Source organism: Rhinatrema bivittatum, chromosome 7, assembly GCF_901001135.1.
Source record: "Rhinatrema bivittatum chromosome 7, aRhiBiv1.1, whole genome shotgun sequence".
Taxonomy (NCBI): Eukaryota; Metazoa; Chordata; class Amphibia; order Gymnophiona; family Rhinatrematidae; genus Rhinatrema; species Rhinatrema bivittatum.
The window spans coordinates 155,587,784-155,606,272 of NC_042621.1; the positions used below are offsets into that span (position 1 = coordinate 155,587,784).

At 46.0% G+C, this 18,489-nt stretch overlaps 1 protein-coding gene across 1 annotated transcript in view; it reads right to left on the bottom strand.

Moving 5' to 3' along the window:
- The window catches only part of GHITM (growth hormone inducible transmembrane protein), an 83,041-nt gene that overhangs the window by 37,904 nt on the left and 26,648 nt on the right, over nucleotides 1–18,489 (bottom strand). The window contains exons 3-5 of the mRNA XM_029609449.1: nucleotides 14,870–14,972; nucleotides 11,857–11,968; nucleotides 2,512–2,653 (exon numbers count right to left, since the gene is read on the bottom strand). Coding sequence (XP_029465309.1) covers nucleotides 2,512–2,653; nucleotides 11,857–11,968; nucleotides 14,870–14,972 — 357 coding nt within the window. The remainder of the gene's footprint in view (nucleotides 1–2,511; nucleotides 2,654–11,856; nucleotides 11,969–14,869; nucleotides 14,973–18,489) is intronic.

An 18,489-nucleotide genomic window follows, 5' to 3' on the forward strand; every position in this document is an offset into this window, starting at 1 on the left:
CACGACACATCAGCGTGTCACTCCTGTACCTCCAGCAGAGATCCGAGGCACGCTGCTATGCCATTCTGCAGGTGCCGATTCCTGCTGCAGACACTCTTGGTGCTGTTTTGAAAACATAGGACACAAGTATTTCATATTTCCTGAACTCCAGACCCTTGTGCAACAGAGACATGAGCGTGTCTTGCTGCTGTTGAGGCACCGCCTGCACCTGCTTCCAGATGTCCCATGAGTACTGGCTCCTATAGAGCTGGTAGGCAGCGAAGCAGGCAATAAGCATGGCACCTTGGAACACCTTCCTCCCAAGAGCATCCATCGCTCTGTGATCCTTCCTCAGGAGCACAAGGAATGGGTCTCAGAGCAGATTCAACCATCACAGACTGATGAGGCAGCTGATGCTTATCGAATATGGCAGCCTTCTAGACTAGTTAAACCCCCATCCATCTTCTTAACGTGAGGCTCTGAGGGGGTGTTCCCATATCCTCAGCAGCAACTCCATAAGGATCTTGTGTACCGGGACTGTCACAATCTCCTTAGGAGGCTCCACAAACTGGTGGATCTCAAGCATTTTGTGCTTGCCATGGTACTCTGTCAAAAGTTGAAATGGCATGTCCTCCGCCTTCACAAACCCTGCAAAGGCCAAGTTCTCAGGCGGGGACTTCCTTCATTCCTCTGGAGAAGGATCTGATGGGACTCTGTCTGATCATCACCCAGGGGTCATGGGGACCCTCATCTTCACTGGGTGAGACAGGGGATGGGACCCTAGGTGCTTGACCTTTGTCCACAGGAACAGGCACTGGCAGAACTGGGCAGGGGCCACAGACCTTGGCATCTCTGCCAGCATCCATGGAAGAACTGGCAACAGCCATAGTTATCTGTAAGGGGAAGCCACGGTGCCCTGCTGGGCACCAATGCTGCCCCAGAAACTGGTGCCAGCTGGGTTGGTAATGCACTGATGAGCACGTTCAACTTCTCCAGAAGTGGTATGAGAATAGGCGGCACTGGGTCCGATGCCATAGGACTAAAGCCCTGTAGCACCCACTCTACTGTTAGCTGGACTTGGAACTCCAGCTCCTTCTCAAACGTTGCCAATGCCAACACCGACTGAGAGGAAGGAGGTGTGGCCAGATCTTCAGACCAGCAAGGGGGAATCGGCAACTGGCAACAGGATTGGTGGAGACCGTCACGGACCATCTGCACTGTTAGAGGATGGGCTCTCCTCACTGTGGGGTCACTTCGGGGGCATCATGGCAACAGCTGGTGCATCCCCATGCATGGCACTGTGCATCGACAGGGACCGGTGCTGATGCTTCTTAGGCTTCCCTCGATGCTTGGCCCGGTCTTTTCCCCGGTGCTGAGGTGAAAGACTATGAACCCGGCATCTTTAGCCCGGAGATTGAAAATGGTTGGTCTCCAGCATCCCTAGCCACTGGCATATCGACGTAACTGATGGTCCCAATAATGCTGATGGTGTGGTGTCCACTGATGCAGCTTCAAGGTCCTTTGATGCCGATTGCTCGGACTTCCTCGACCCAAAGAGCAGATCCATCTTGTAGAGTCAAAGCAGACATCCCTTTGGTGTCATCTGGACACATAAGCGGCAACCCCGTACACCATGCAATGCCCCCAGGCAGAGGATACACATCTCATGAGGATCGGTGATGGACATGATCTTCGAGCAGGGACATCGGGAAAAAAATGGACGTGGCCAAGACGGGGCGAAACAAAAAGGACGCAAATTCTAAAGCAAAAGGAAACTTACCCAAATGCCAAAAACCCTGACTAGGGACACTACGGGAAGACACCGAGAGGGACCCAGTGACGTATCGAAGGAAAAAAACCATGAAAAACGAGAAGTGCAAATAAGTTTTCCCAGAAGGCTAAAAACAGCGAAAGTGAGCTCAATCACACTGCGAGGTTTACAGCTCCAAGGAAAAGAAGAGCGACTGAAGAGGGACTCCACATGGATGTGTGGTATAGGGCATGTTCAGTGTGCCTAGTCAAAGTTCTAGAAACTCTGACAAATTTTCCACATTGGAGCTCCAAACGATGATGTCACTCATGCGTGAGGACTACCACCCTGCTTGTCCTGAGAATTTCTGAACACTGTTGACTGTAAAAAAGAAAAAGCAAACTAAATCCTTCATAATTTTCTATTACACCACAAGAATGTTAAACACAGTTATTATGGTGCACCTGAGTAACAAATATTGAATACTAGAGTAAACACAAAGTAAACAATATAAAACTAATGAGTATATTGGTTAAGTCTCTGCAATTACTGTCACATCTGATTACCTTGACTTCCAATGTCAAAAATTAACTGGTTAGAAATCTGTTCACTTCTTAAGCATCCTACAAATACATTCCTCACCATGAAATAGTGGTCATATACAGACATTCTACTAGCACAAAAAAGATTCACATCAGTAAGGGGTTACCTGAATTCTACACCTTCATCTTAAAACATCTGAAAAGACTGTCACAATATAATATCATGTTAAATGATCTTACCAACCAGGAGCTCTTCATCATAAGATTCATGATTGCAGGAGACCTGCTGACTGCCACAGCAGATAATGCTGTGAGACTGATGCTGCCTGCGAAGTACATGTAAGTTGAACGGATTCGATCTTTCACATATTGAGGCCAAATGCTGTAAAGACAGTAAGAAAGAATAAATTATGCTTTTCTGAAAATGCTATAGATTTCAGCAGTTCATATTTAAGTATATTACATTACTCCAGAAATCACTTTTGAAATATGATTTATAAGGTTTCAGATATAAAATTAGGGGAACTAAAAGAGCAAGTTTGCTTACCGTAAACGGTGTTTTCCATAGATGGCAGATGAATTAGCCATGCTGTCTGGGATGTTCTCCGGTCCTGTAGGTGGCGGAGCTCTCAAAGTAAAAGTTCTGAATCTTGCTGTAGTGTGTGCCTGCTTGGCACTTCCCCCACTTTCCTGAGTCTCCTCAGTCCATGATTAAGCAGATGATATGGTAGCAAGACTGTCCTGGAAGACGGGAGGGTCAGCATGGCTAATTCATCTGCTATCTACGGAAAACACCGTTTAAGGTAAGCAAACTTGCTCTTTTCCTGTAGATAAACAGAATGAATTAGCCATGCTGTCTGGGAGTCCCCCGCTAGTGGCTTGAGCGACACGTTTTGATCATGTATGTGATCAGTTTCATCATGCGCTCAAGACATTGGAGAAAGTATCTGTGGACAGTCCTTGTTTCATTCCTAGTTAGGAGGTGCCCACTTCAAGGATTTTCGTGCCTATGCTGACATCGGCTGTGTGAATTTATCTAAGCAGTAATGAATAGTGAAGGTATGTAGCGAGGACCAGGTTGCAGCTTTGCAAATATCCACAATGGGCACGGCAAGCAGGTGGGCTATGGAAGCCGCCATGGTACGTACCTGGTGTGCTTTATGTGATGTAGCTAAGGACTGAGCGTTTTTGGTAGCAATATTGTTTGCAGTTTGTAATCCAAGTTGATAGTGTTCTCTTGGAGACAGGTAGGCCTGGAGCATTAGCGTTAAACGAGATGAATAGTTGCGATGCTCTAGTATTCGATGCTGTTTTGTTTATAATAAGCAAGGACACGCTTGCAATCCAGTGTGTGTAGCCTACGTTCTGCAGCATTGCTGTGAGGTTTAGGCCAGAAGGTTGGAAGAGTTATAGACTGGTTGAGGTGGAAAGATGAAACTACCTTAGGGAGGAAGGTAGGATGCGTGCGTAACGTGACTTTGTTGTGATAGAATTCGAGATATGGAGAATAGTGAACCAGGGCTTGTACGTCTCGCAGGACTGATGCGTCTCGCAGAAGTAAGTGCTACTAGAAAGAGTACTTTCCAAGAAAGGAATCTGGGATGGCAAGTATCCAGAGGTTCGAAAGGCGGTAACATGAATTGTTAAAGCACAATGTTTAAGTCCCAAGGTACGGGGGGCATAGACATAAAACCCCTTTCATAAACCTCAAAATTAGGGGGTGAGAGGATATCGGCGCCTCATTTTGCAGAGAGTGATACACTGCTATGGCACTCAGGTGGACTGACTTGAGGCCGTGGCTAACCCTCTTTGGTATGGTAGATGAAGGTATCCTAATAGTCTTTCTGGAGGACAGGTGAGTGGGTCCAGACCGCTGTCCAAGAGGCATAATGAGTCCATTTTCTTCTATGGTTTATTCTTGTGGTGGGCTTTCTAGAAGATACTTGAATATCTTGGAGCTGAGGTGACAGGTCTAGGCTTTAGAATAACAGCCTTTCAATCTCCACGCCGTGAGATCCAGAGAGTAATGGAGTGGATGTAGGAGGGAGCCTTCTTCTTGGGTGAGGAGGCAAGGGTTGCTTCCCAGGGGAATTGGTTGTTACACAGATAGCCGAATCAGGTATGCGTACCATGGCTGTCTGGGCCATGCTGGAGCGATCAGAATGAGATCAGTGTTGGCTGTGATGCACTTCTGAACCATGCGAGAAATCAGCGGTACTGGGGGAAAGGAATACAGCGGGCACTCCATCCAGTCTACGAGAAACGCATCCTGCGCTACTCTCAGGAAGCTTGGATATATAGAACAGAAGGTCTGAACCTTGCAGTTGCGCTCCGTAGCTAAGAGGTCGATGCGTGGCCAGCCCCAGGTTTGGAAAAATTTGAGTGCCACAGTCTGATGACGTTCTCATTCGGGGGATGAAAAATTCTGCTCAGTTTGTCCGCTCTGGTGTTGTTGATGCCAAGTAGGTAGGTGGCTTGCTGGGTTATGGATCTTTTGGTTGTCCATTCTAAGATTTTTATTGCCTCCTTGCACAGGGTCCAGGAACTGGACCCTCCTCCTTTGTTTATATAGGAGCATGGCTACTTGATTGTCCGTGTGGATCATGACACATTTTCCCTGCTAGTGTTTTTTCGAAGGCTTGGAGAGCATTTCGAATAGCCCTCAGTTCCAGTAGATTTATTTGCTGTGTACACTCCCAAATGGACCATAGGCCTTGAGTTTGCAGGTGGACTAGGCGAGCGCCCCATCCTTTGGTTGACGCGTCTATGGTAAGTATATATGATATGATGAATTGGGGGTTGCAGTGGGGCTCCCACTGTGAGAGCTGTTTGTGTCAACCACCAGTCCAAGTCCTGCTTCATTCTGGCCGTGATGGTGACGGGCGCAGAGAGACGGTCTGAGAACTGATTCCATTGCGTCTTTAGGCCTTATTATAGACGCCGCATGTGGAGACGTGTGTGGGGAACCACATAGATAGCTACCGCCATATGCCCCAGGAGTGTTAAGATTTGGTGAGCAGGGGCAGTGGCAGACCGTCCTAGGTGTTGCGCGAGCTTTGTCAAGTTGCACGCTCGTGCTTCGGGAAGGCAGGTCCTGTCCATTGAAGTGTCGACATGGGCTCCAATGAACTCCAAGGCTTGAGTGGGTTGCAGGTTTAATTTTTCATAGTTGATCATCAGGCCCCAACCCATCTAAGCATTTGATGGCAGTAATGGAGATTGGCTTGTAGAAGAGACAGGCTGGGTGCTACTAGTAGCCAATCATCCAGATAGGGGAGTATTTGTATTCCCTGTCGTTGGAGGTGAGCCATCGCTACCGCTAGACATTTGGTGAAAACTCTGGGAGCCGAGGAGAGGCCAAATGGGAGTGCCTTGTAATGAAAGTGGCAGCCAGTGACCATAAAGCAGAGGTACAGCCAGGAGGCCGGGTGCATCGGTATGTGGGAGTAAGCATCCTTGAGATCTATGAAACACATCCAGTCATTGGGTTGAATGAAGGGAAAAATGGATTTGAGGGAAGTCATCTAGAATTTTTCCATCGTCAAGTGCTTGCTGAGCGCTCGGAGATCCAGGATTGGACGTAACCCTCCTGATTTCTTTGGAATGAGGAAGTATTGCAAATAGAATCCTGTGTGAAACTGCAGTACAGGTAGTTTTCAGATGCATTGCTGTTGGAGTAAGTTGTTGATCTCCAGGTGCATTTGATCGTAGTGCGCAGCTAGGTATCTTGGGAGCAGTAGGTGCAGCGTTGGGGGAGGGGGGAGGATTGGAAGTTGAGAGAGTATCCTTCATTTATTATTTTTAATACCCAGAGGTCAGTTGTAATGGCTTCCCATGCAGGTAGGAAATGTGATAATCTGCCTCCAACCAGGACTGGTAGCAGTGGGTTTGGGTTCTCTAAAAACCATGCGATGGTTTCGGGAGATTTGGATCTTGAGATGTCCGAGATTGTTTCGGAGTCCTCTGACGCTGTCTAGGCCCCTGTGGCTGTGAAGTCTGAGGGTGAAAGGAAGAGTAGTATAGTGGACATGAGGCTGGATAAGGCCTGAAGGGGAGACAATGATATGACTGCTTGCGGTAAGGCTGATAATACCACCTGGAGAATGAAGGGTCAGATGGAGAGGTTAGAGACATCACTGCTAGTTTTTGCTCCTTTAATTGGGCTACTGTCTCCCGAAATTGATCACCAAATTATCCGGCAGGTTTGCTAACTTTTCATGGACATTTTCTCTAATGACACTTGCTCTCAGCCATGCAAGTCTTCTAGCTGCAATGGAATTGGCTGTAGATTTTGCGGATGTTTCAAACCCTTCATATACCGTACGTATGAGATGTCACAAACCCTTTTCCATATGATGGAACTCTTCCAGGAGTTGCTGGTCAGGATATCCCTCCTGAAGCTTGGGTTTCAGGGCTTGAAAACACTCGAATAGGTACTGGGTGATCACAAACTGGTGGTGTTGAATTTTTGCATTGAGCATACCCAATTGGTATGCTCTTTTCCCAAAGTCATCCATGTATTTGGAGCCTCTACCAGAAAGGGTATTTGAATGCAGTCGAGACTTATGAGCCTTTTGCATAGCTGACTTGACAACTACTGAGGCAAGAGGTAATTGAACATGCGAGTAGTAGGAAGATTGTCACATTCGATATTTCAATTCTGACTTCCTTGAAGTGGATGGGCCTGATAGGGGTGTTTCCCAGGCTCTTTTCATTACTGAATCCAGCACCTCGTGAGATGGAAGCACAGTAGGTTCCGCCAGGTTCTCAAAAAATTTTAAGAGGCCAAGAACATCTGCTCTTGGATCTGGAAGTCTCTTGGTTTCAATGTTTAGTTTTTGACCTACTTTCTCGAGGAAATTAGAATAAGTCAGATCCTCAGGAGGTGAGACTAGTTCCGGCTGTTCTTCTGGGGGGTCAGAAGGCCGTTGAGGAGGCTGGTGAAGATGTCAGAGGTGAGAGGAGGAGAAGAGGAAGGTGGTGCAGGAGCAGGTCCCGGACTGGGGCTGTCCTGAGGAGATATTGGAGCCTCTTGTGGTGCTTCTGGCAGGCGTCCACCTTGAGTCGCTACTGTTGCCAAGAACTGTGATAAAATCAAGGAAATTTGTGACATCACCTGCGAGGCCAATATTTCTTGAGGTGGTTCGTCAGGTAAAAGTGCTGCACCCCGTGGAAGAGCTTGCGGCGGCAGAGTGGGTCGTTCCATCCCTGAGTCCATGGTTAAAGGGCATGTTGATGACTTCGCCTCCTTACGTAAAGGCTCTTCAGGGCTGAATGGTGGAGATGCAGAGGATGCTGGAGATGCGTCTGGGGGAGAGGATGAAGGATCTTCGTCCACAATTAAGAGAGGAGATGGTTCTTTCTGCCTCTTGTGGCCAGATATGTGCTTCTTTGGTGATTTAAAGGGCTTTTGCATCGATGGCATAAGGTGGTGATGGTGCGTTAGATCTGATGTGCTTTGATGCTTCGAAGATTTATGTCCATGCTTCGAGCCCGAAGCATGGTTTCCCTAACCAGTGCTGGATGCATCGGTGCGTCGGAGCCCTGACGCCGGTCGACGCTCAGACATCAATGTCGTCTGACGCAGCAGGTGCGTTGTTGGCGCCGTGCGTCGGCACAGATGTCAACTTCTTCGCAGACGATGCAGTGGAAGTGGGAGGCCCCACCGAAGCAGCCCGTTGACGCACCGACGCCTTCGAAGCATGGGGAGGTCCCGGAGAGGATAGAGCAGATTCCTCTGAGGGATGTCCTCCGGTCCTGTAGGTGGCGGAGCTCTCAAAGTAAAGTTCTGAGTCTTTCTGTAGTGTGTGCCTGCTTGACACCTCCCTCACTTCCCTGAGTCTCCTCAGTCCTTTTTTTGATTTATGCAGGCCACCGCTGTAGCACTGTCTGACATTAGTTTTCTAGCTTTTCCTTCCAATTGGGCCTCAAACTGCAGAAAAGCTAGCCAAACTGCTCAGGCTTCCAGCCAGTTGATGGACTAAGATACCTCTTTGGGAGCCCACTGCCCTTGCACCACTAACACCTGACAGCAAGATCCCCAACCCTGTAGACTTGCATCTGTCGAGACCACCAACTAGGCAGAAGTTTCCAACTCCATTCCTTTCTCTAAATGCTCCCTGTGTAAGCAGCAGAGTAACGGCGAAGAAGAAAAGTCCCCATGTGCTGTGAATGGAGTGTGCTCTGCTCGCGGCGAAGAAGGAAGGCCCCTGTGAGAGAGAATGTGTGTGTGCGCGAGAAGGGGAGGGGAGGGTGAGAGAGAGCAGAAGGGTGTGAGAGAGCATGGGAGGTAAGAGCGGGGGGGGGGGGGATGCTTGAGTGTGGGTTTCAGAGAGAGGGAGCCTATATGAGGAGATTGTGAAGGAGTGAGTATGTGTGTGAGAGATTGAGAGCTGTGTGTATGAAAAAGGGGATGTATGTGTATGCGAGAGCATGAGGGAGCCTGTATGAATGTGTGTGTATGTGTATTAGAGAGAGGGAGCATGTGTGTGAGAGAGGGAGGGACAGAGGGAGCCCGTGTGAGGGGCAGCACAGAGAACGGGGTCAGACTGGGACTGGTAATAAGAGTGGAAGGGGTTGAGCCTAGAGGTGGAGTGGAGAGATACTGGCAGGTGGAGGAGTTGGGGCCTGAGAGGGCAAAGTGGATCAGTTCCGCAGCCAAAGAAGTCTTCAAGCCACAATCACCGAAACTACCCCTCGAGCAGCTGTATGCACCAAATCATGTCCTGCATCTGCGAAGAACGTGGCCCCCGGTATGGACCACTCTCGCCCAAAGCCTGTTGAGCCTCTTGGGCCAACTGAAATCTGGCCCTGGTTACTATACAACAAGCAGCAGAGATTTGGAGGTTCATGGCCATTGCTTCAAAGGCCTGCTTCAAAACCACCTCAATGTTGCAATCCTGGGCATCTTTGAAAGCTGCACCTCCTTCCACAGGAATAGTGGTCCGTTTCGTCTCTGCACAGAACAGGGTGTCCACTTTTGGGAAAGATTAGCTGCTCCCTAACCTTAGGATCCATCTGGTACACAACCTCCTTTAAAATTAACCTCAAGAGAACTCCATTCGAAATCGATCAATTCCTGAACAGCCTCGTGCAGAGGAAAAAAACCAGTACGCCTTTCACAAACCAACCATCACAGTATTCTTTTTCAGAACTTGAGCCGCTGTAGGCAAGGATTCCTCACAACCAAAGGCCTTCAGGGTCTGTAAAATTAAACCAGACATCTCATCCCTGTGAAAGAGCCGAAGCATTGTCCTGTGTGGCTCTGCATCTGGGGGAAATCTCCCCCTCTTCCAAAAATGCCTCATCGGGATCCCCCACAGAGGATCCTCTCTCTTCCCAGGAGTCACCTGAATGACCTGCATCCTCCCCTTCTCCTCCCTCCCGCTGTCTCCTTCTCTGCTTCAGCAGTCTGGGAGGGGATGACAACTCCTTTATTTATTTCAAGTCTTTCTATACCGTCGTTTGGTGGGGACCGTCACAACGGTTTACATCAAGGCACATAAAAGTAATGATACTACAATTTGTCCGTTTACATAGGTGCCATAAGGTTCGGTAACATAGTTTGACTGCTTCTATGATCCTGAGGGAGACCGCTGAAACAGGCAACTTCCAGATTCCACCCAGGACCTTTCTTGTCTCTAACAAAAAGCCTGCAGGCACTTGAAAATCTCCACCCATGAAATGGTGGAAAGATCCATTTCATGGGTGGGCTAAAACACTTCCAATTCCCCATCCGCGCCCCCCTCCCGGGAATTGGCAGGAGAGGTGGTAGGGAAAACTCCTCACCTCCCCCCACCACCAATAACATTATTTGTTTTTTCGACATTCAAACAAAGCTTCATTTGATTTAACACCTGTTTTATAATATTTAAGTTAAATATTTTGGCTAATTTCACAAACGGATACATTTTTTGGGGGCAAACGGTGTCAACTATAAATGACAAGCCATTAAGCTCGTAACAACGGGCTACATTAAAATGTTTTTTTTTTTTGTAAGTTTTCGGTCACTGGACCCTTCTACACTGCTTCTCCCTCATTCCCCCTTCCCCTCGCTCATTCGCCTCAGTCACTCATCATCCTCCCCCTCAGTCACTCCTCCCCCCTTCCCTCCCCTCCCCTGCCCCCACTCAAACTCCCTTCCCTCAGTCTTACTCTCTTTCTCCCACTGCCTCCCTCCCCTCTCACTGAAACCCCCCCTTCCCTCACCTCCCTCATTCTCCCTCCCACTCCCTCCCCTTCCCTCAGTCACTCCCCCACCCTCTCTCAATCCCATTCCCCACTCTCATCCCCTCCCATCCCCTTCCCCTCTCCCTCAGCCCTCCTCCACTCCTTTTTCTGTTCTCCACAAGTTCTTATCCTTCCCATTTACTCACTCACATCCCTTTTCCTTCCATCCCCTCTCATCTTCCCTTTTCTTCCCCTCTCACCTCATCCACAAACCCTTCCCTTTCCCTCTTGTTCTCTTCAGCGCGGCCCTGCTCTCGCTGGACGGCGCAGACACGAAAACGCGAGGTCTTCGGGGATCCCTCCTTCGCACACGCCTCAGCTGCTCCTCCCTGCTGCTGCATTTCCTCCCAGCAGCATATGCTGGCCCGCCCGACACTCCGATACCACCGCCGCTGCTCCTCCCGATATCGCCACCGCTGCTCCGCCCAGTGCCATATTGTAGCTCCACTCTGACTGACGTGCTCTCCTGCCCGCGCATGCGCTGTAGAGCTGCTCTCTACTGCGCATTTGCAGGCCAGTCAGAGCCCATTTATAATGGTAGATTGTATCTGGCGATACCTTTTGTATCTATATTGTTTAGTTTCGACAGGTTCACAATTTTTGCTCTTTGTTTTTTGTTAGTTATAATATTTAAGTACATAGTGGTCATTTTAAAAGTTTTTTCTACTGTATCTTATACTGGAATAATTAGCTGAATATCATCAGCATAGATAGAGTAATTAAGTTGTAGACCAGATAGCACTTGACAAATAGGTAATAAGTAAATATTAAACAACGTGGCTGAAAGAGATGATCCCTGAGGGACTCCTGTTTCTAAAGGAAAGATTTCAGACACTGTATTATTGATAGAAACCTGGTAGGTATGATTTTTGAGATAAGCAAACCATGCTAAAGTTTTTTCATTAAGGTCTATCTCGGACAGCCTATTTAAAAGGACACTGTGATTCACAGTGTCAAATGCCGCTGTCAAATCAAGAACTAAAAGATAAAACATGGAAATAAAAATCAGCAGAATGGAAAAGAAAGTGAAAACCCCAAAGTACAAGGTGTCAGTAAGGCCTCATGGCTCAAAAATGAGATGCAAGAGTTAAGAGGTGTGAAGCATTTAATATATCCAGGGAAACTACAAAAAAACTTGAGATACTCCCTAAGGGAAAACGCAGATGAAAGATGTTATAATATACAGGACCAAACATACATGTTAATGATACATTAGATGCAATAAATTACTACCATGGCAGCAGCTATGATTTTCTGAAATGTTGGAAAGTATTAAGGTCTAGTGTGAACAAGCTTGCCTAGAAAATTTAAAAATAATCCAGAATCATTGGAATGTGTTGTCAGTAAGTCACTTACATAGCTTTCTCAATGGCACCAATCTCACTCGACATTCCCAGTCCATAATATCCAAGCGCTCCAAGACCAACTACAGCCCCTCCAGCGATAATCCATTTTCCCATTGTATGAACTGTAAATGTAAAGAAAAATGGTGCCTGTATCAGGATTTTATTTTCATCAAGAATAGAAATCTAAAACCCCCACAATAAGCCAATACCAGAAATATTACATGCTGAGTGAGCTAATTAAGACAAAGGCAAGAACTACTTATCACAACGTGGCTGCAATGTTCATATACTCGAACCCTCTGAAACAGATACTGGACTTGCATTTATCACTGATTTTACAATATCCTCACACCTAATTAAAAAGGAGTATGAACTTCACAGAAAGTTCTGCAAAGGAAGTGTTGCTCTATTTCTAACATAAATAGAATCAGTACCGTGACTCTTAGATCAACTTTGGGGAACTGTGTGGCACAATTGGTATTCACTTTTCTCTGGTTAACACAGGTATATTTTAGTTGTTTCAAAACAAAAGGTTTCACATAAAAATGCCTCTAGTTAAGAGCACTTTCTGTAAACTGCCATGTGTTACCCATATGATGATTTTGGCTACCTTACATACAGGTCCAAGTTTATGACAAGGGCAACAGCTATTTGGCTAGTATTTGCCTGCTGCATGAAATTTTGTTACATTACCACATAGTTCAAAACTCCAGTATCTCTTTACATAATACTGCAGCTTGAATTTTATTTTATAAAATTATAAAAAAGATAAGGGTTATTTTCAAAGATGCGAGCGAGCGTCCATGTGCGCGCGCTACCTGGCGCGCACACATGGACACCCGATTTTATAACGTGCGTGCGCAGGTGCCAGCATGTTATAAAATCGGGGGTCGGCGCGTGCAAGAGAATGCACACATGTATCCTGCGCGTGCCAGTGCCCTGCACCTGCCTCGGGGCAGGCACAGGTTGCGTGCGCCGGCACCCTGCCGGCATATGATCCCCCGGCACAACGGCAAATGGCCGCTATGCAGGGGGCCTCTAGCCCTCCCCTGCCCCCTCCCCCGAGGCCCCTGGACTTATGTGCATGACCGGGCCTTTGAAAATAGGCCCGGCGCGCAAGTCCATTTACGCACGTGGGCCTTTTAAAAATCTGGCCCATACTGCATAACTTATAAAATATGCTAACAATTGTCCCTTCATGCAAATAGAATATCGCGTCAGGACCAACAAATTTACTAGGTTTTGTTTGGTTTTTTTTAAAGTACTCAGATTTAGCAGATGTATTTGAAGCATGTTTGTACAGTAAATGTCTATAAACAGGATTCCAGACGCTGAAGTAGAATTCAAATGTGAAATGGTCAATTTAAAAAACTGCTTTAAAATCCATTTTCTCCGCCAATATAAAATTCCTTTAAAAATAACATTTTTGGTCAATCTTCTCCTGAAATCATCCATGGCTTTTTTTTTTGCCATTGCAGCAGTCCTGGGCCAGGGACCAGAGATTGCAGGTTCTTTAGCGCACTTGGTACATGAGCAACCCAAGTTTTGCCACCTGGTGTTGCTACTGTCCAATGAATGGAACCCTCCCCCATGCAGCATACCCAGCTCTGGCTGTCTGAGGAGCAGGAGTAGGCCTGGCAATCAAATCCAATACTATCATTTAGCCACTGGGTCACTCCTATACTCAACCATTTATATTCAGATAAGGAAAATAGGCAGACAAATATGCAAATAGGAATAGCTACTAGAAACAGAGACCTTGGTCTAAGATTATTCAAGATTAAGGCTACTCAAACAAAAAGGTCTTATTTAAAAAGGTTTTTTTATTCTGAATCCACAAAAAATACAACAAAAAAACCTTTAAGGCCCAACATATACTAAAGGAATGATCTCAAAGCACAGTGAAAAAAAAACCTGATAGGCGGTGTAACATTAAACATATGAAATTAATAACCCCCCCCAAAAAAAAACCCCTTAAATCCTAATTTTAAATATCACAAGTTAACAAGCTCCTAATTTCAACTAATTAACTCACCATCACCACCAAGTGGTCTGCAACATATATCTCTTTCATTTTAATATCCCATAACAAAGGCATCCAGATTTTACTTTACATACAAACAGCATAAGCATCTAATTTCAGATTGCGACAACCTGGTTATTTTTTTTCCTTTCTTTTGACAACTCCACCCCAATTCCTCCTCCCCGCCCAACAACTCTGCCTAATTCACATAAAAGCATGTGCAAAACGCGCCCAACAACTCTGCCTAATTCACATAAAAGCATGTGCAAAACTTGAGTTATGTACATACTGTTTTGCACACAGGCTCTGATGGATTTTGAAAAGAGGATTTGTATGTAAATCTTTTTGAAAAACAGTTACCTAAACCTTAGGATCTCTTCATGAGAAACCCAACCACTCCTGAGGATTACTTGTTCTTTCCAAGGATCACAAGTTTCCCATTTTTTTAAGCATGATCTTTCATGCCAATACCTAAAATTGCTCCTCTTCCCAACTGATAGATTTGCTTTTTAAAAAACAATTGTAAGGTGATTTAAGATGCTGTACGGCTCTGAAGAAATATCATTTGTATTCAGAAAAACCTTTACTACCACATATCAATTTCTTAAGATTCAGCTTCGGTTAATTTTAAATGGCTAAGTTAACTTGGGAATGTAGAAAAGACTTTCATGGCCAAACCCTGATAAGGGCATTTGTACACAATAGTGTGTTTTGAGGTTTTTGTTTAGGGATGGGAAAGCTGTAAGCCTTTAAAATGTACAATGATAACTTATATTTACAATATCTGTCCTGATAGAAATAGTCAGATTTGTGAATCGTTTTTCCTTAGATTCACTTTGTGAAAGTTTTTAACATTTACATAGGTAATTCATAAGCAAGCTTTAATGACTGACCAAATAGTGAATACATGACTGAACTCAAGCTCAACACAACAAGCCATAGTTCATTCTCCTGCAAGTTATTAGCACCTTGGTGAAATAAAGTTTTCCCCATCGCTTACTTCGAGTTGCTGTTTCCATGGCTGGCTCAAATGCCGATTCTTTCACTCCTTCACGAGCAGATTTTGTATGTCGCAGACCAATTCTACTTTTGGAGGCATATCCCTATTATAAAAAGGGGTGAAAAAGCTTTTATTAAAGCTCATGTGTACTGTTATGTTTCAGACAAACAGGAGATGGAGAAATAATTCTGGAGTAGAAAAAAAGATTTAGCAATTAAGCACCAGCCAATTTTTTTTTTTTTTTTTTTTAAAGCCAGGAAAGACCATTTGCTTTACAACTGCATGTGTGTTGACTTTTTGGTTTTAAAATTTAACTGTTTCCTTTAGCTTATTTGGTAGTGTAGGAATGTATTTAAAAAAGTATTTTTTTGCTTGGTTGAGAAGAGGATCATTTTTTCTTCATTTTCTTCTCCTAGCTTCTTTCTTTATTCCTTTTCCCACCCTCTCTTCGTACACACATCCTCCAATACTTCTACTCTGATGCTTCCTCCTTTTCTATAACTGTCATGTTCTCCTCTCATTGGCCTAGTAAGTGGCCAGAGAGAAAGCTCTTGACCTCTGGACCACACTGGGCAAATTTTAACAAGGAGTTAAAATTTTAGTCAGATGGGCAAACAAGGCACCTGGGATTTTTCCACCCTGGTTACCTTGTATCAATACAGTTTATTCAATATTTAGTCCTGGGGGAATACTGCGCTACTGAGGAGTGCAGAATTTGTGCAGAATTCCCCCTCCTGTGCAGAAAATGGCAGAGGAGACCCTGGCATGCCGGGAACGGAGTACATGCCATTTGCGGCAAACATGAAGGCCCTGGCGCATTCACGGCAAAGATGAAGGCCCCGGCGTGCCACAAACTGAGCGCACCCCGTTCACGCTCTGTTCATGGCAAAGATGAAGGCCCCGGTGAAAGTGAATGTGTGTAGAGAGGTGTGTGTGTGTGTGAGAAAGAGAGAGAGGGGAGGGAGGGGAAAGAGCAAGGGGGTGTGAGAGACCAGGGAGGCCAAGCAGTGGTAGTGCTTGAGTGTGGATGCCAGAGAGAGGGAGCCTATATGAAAAGATTGTGAAGGAGTGTGTATGTGTATGAGAGAACGGGGGCTGGTGTGTATGAAAAAGGAGTTGTGTAGTATGTGAAGTTCCTAGCCTGTGTGAAGGGATTGTGTTTATGTGAGAGAGAACCTGTGCGAAGGGGTGCATGAGAGAGAGAGAGAGAGAGACACACAGGTAGCCTGTGTGAGGGTGTGTGTGTGAGAAAGGGAGCTTGTGTGGGTATGTATGGAAGAGAGAGACCCTGTATGAAGGGATGTGAGTGTATGTGCACTAGAGAGGGAGCATGTGTGAGAGAGAGGGACGGACACAGAGGGAGCCTGTGTGAGGGGCAGTACTAAGAACAGGGCCAAACACTGGGAGTGGAAGGGGTTGAGCCTAGAGGTGGAGGGGAGAGATACTGGCAGGTGAAGGAGATGGGGCATGAGAGGGCAAAGTGCCCAGGGGAGTAGGAAGAGCAAGTGGAAGGGACACACTTACAGTGATTTTCTAGGGAAATTCTGCTCAAAGTATTTAAAAATTCTGCATCTTTAAGTAATAACTTTTTTTCTGTATAATTTAAAATGTATTTACTTGGAGACTGTCATGCTTTACTTTGACCAATATAAAGTTTGCAGAATTTTACTTTTTTTTTTTTGCGCAGAATTCCCCCAGGGGTAAATATTTAAGCCTCTCCTCTATACCCCGGGGAACATCTGCAATAGCAAGAAAGATGCACATTACCTCACGCTCACTGCACCCAGTTTATCTACATGGGTTGATGCTACAACTAGGATTTCTCACTGCATGAACAAATACATCCCATTCCATACGTCATTTGAGACAATGTTCCAAAAATGGTTGTCCTAGGGATTCCAAAGACTAGTCTGGGGATGGAGCAGAGCAGCTTAAGAATTCTCAAATGACTTCATAGTAAAAAAAAAAAAAAAAATCAGTCTGTTCTTTTAATAACTGTTCAAATAGCTTAAAGATGTGGCACAAAAATGCAACTGGCCTGAAGTTCTTATGGACTAAGGGTATATTGCCTAGCAATAGAAAATCCAAGATGTGATCCAGTTGCCGAAGTTGTGTCTTTTTCAGAAGGATAAGATCTAGTATTGAACTTATCAAGCAACCACTGTGTTAAGGCTGAACTGTTCAGTTTAAACTTCTTCTATACCCGTTTTGTATAGAAGATGTTTTGCATCCAGTTTTCACTGAAAGATTCAGTATGGTTTCTATTGTGTAATATTATCAATAGACATGGCAATCTAGAGTACTCTCTCAAATTGCATGTTTTTTGATTGTTACTGCATTTGACAGCTGGTAAATTTGATATTGTCGTTACTAAAAGAAGCTTAATGTAAGGAGTAAATTGGTGATTTCTCAACTGCCTTATGATAGCTTGTCATCTTCTTAACATGCTAAAAAAATAGTGTACAGCTTATATTTCATGGACATGATAAAGACCCATAGGGGTAGATTTTCAGACCGCGCGAATAGGCGTACTTTTGCTGGCGCATCAGGCGCAAGCAAAAGTACGCGGGATTTTAGTAGATACGTGCGTAGCCGCGCGTATCTGCTAAAATCCTGGATCGGCGCGCGCAAGGCTATCGATTCTGTATAGCCGGCGTGCGCCGAGCCGCGCAGCCTATCCCCGTTCCCTCCGAGGCCGCTCCGAAATCGGAGCGGCCTCGGAGGGAATCCTCTAACGCCCTCCCCTCACCCTCACCTTCCCCTCCCTTCCTCTACCTAACCCACCCGCCCGGCCCTGTCTAAACCCCCTCCTTACCTTTGTTGGGGGATTTACGCCTCCCAGAGGGAGGCGTAAATCCCCGCGCGCCAGCGGGCCGCTAGCGCGCCGGGACGCGGCCTGGGGGCGGGTCCGGAGGGCGCGGCCACGCCCCCGGACCGCAACCACGCCCCCTGGGCCCGCCCCCAAAACGCTGCCGACACGCCCCCAAAACGCCGCGCCGACCGGGCCCGCCCTCAACACGCCCCCCTCGCCAAACCCCGGGACTTACGCGAGTCCCAGGGTCTGCGCGCGCCGGTAGGCCTTTTGAACATAGGCGCACCGGCGCGCAGGGCCCTGCTCGCCTAAATCCGCCCGGATTTAGGCGGATTTAGGCGAGCAGGGCTCTGAAAATCCGCCCCTTAGTGTAGCAAAACATTGTGACATTTTGAGGCAAGTATAGAGGCTGCTACTAACTGTGAAACAGTCTTCAAGATGGCCATGCTCTAGCTCCACACTTGTCACTATCTATATATCAATAACTAACTAGTCTTACACAAAGTGATTCATTTATATGAATGATCTATATTGGGGGTCTGCAACCTTGCAAACAAGAGCTAGTTTTTGATTTTGTCTTTGACCATAATATTAAGAGCCATATCATACATTTAATATCAATACATCCCCCATAACACATACATGATACATATAGGAGATCATTTTCAAACCCAATTATGCATATAAAATACTGTTTTGTGTGAGTGAATGGAACGTTAGAAAATTGCTGGTCCTTGTGTGCAAAACATTTGTGTGTAACTTAATTTTGTGTATACTTGTGTATATATAAAAAAAAAATTACGGTAAA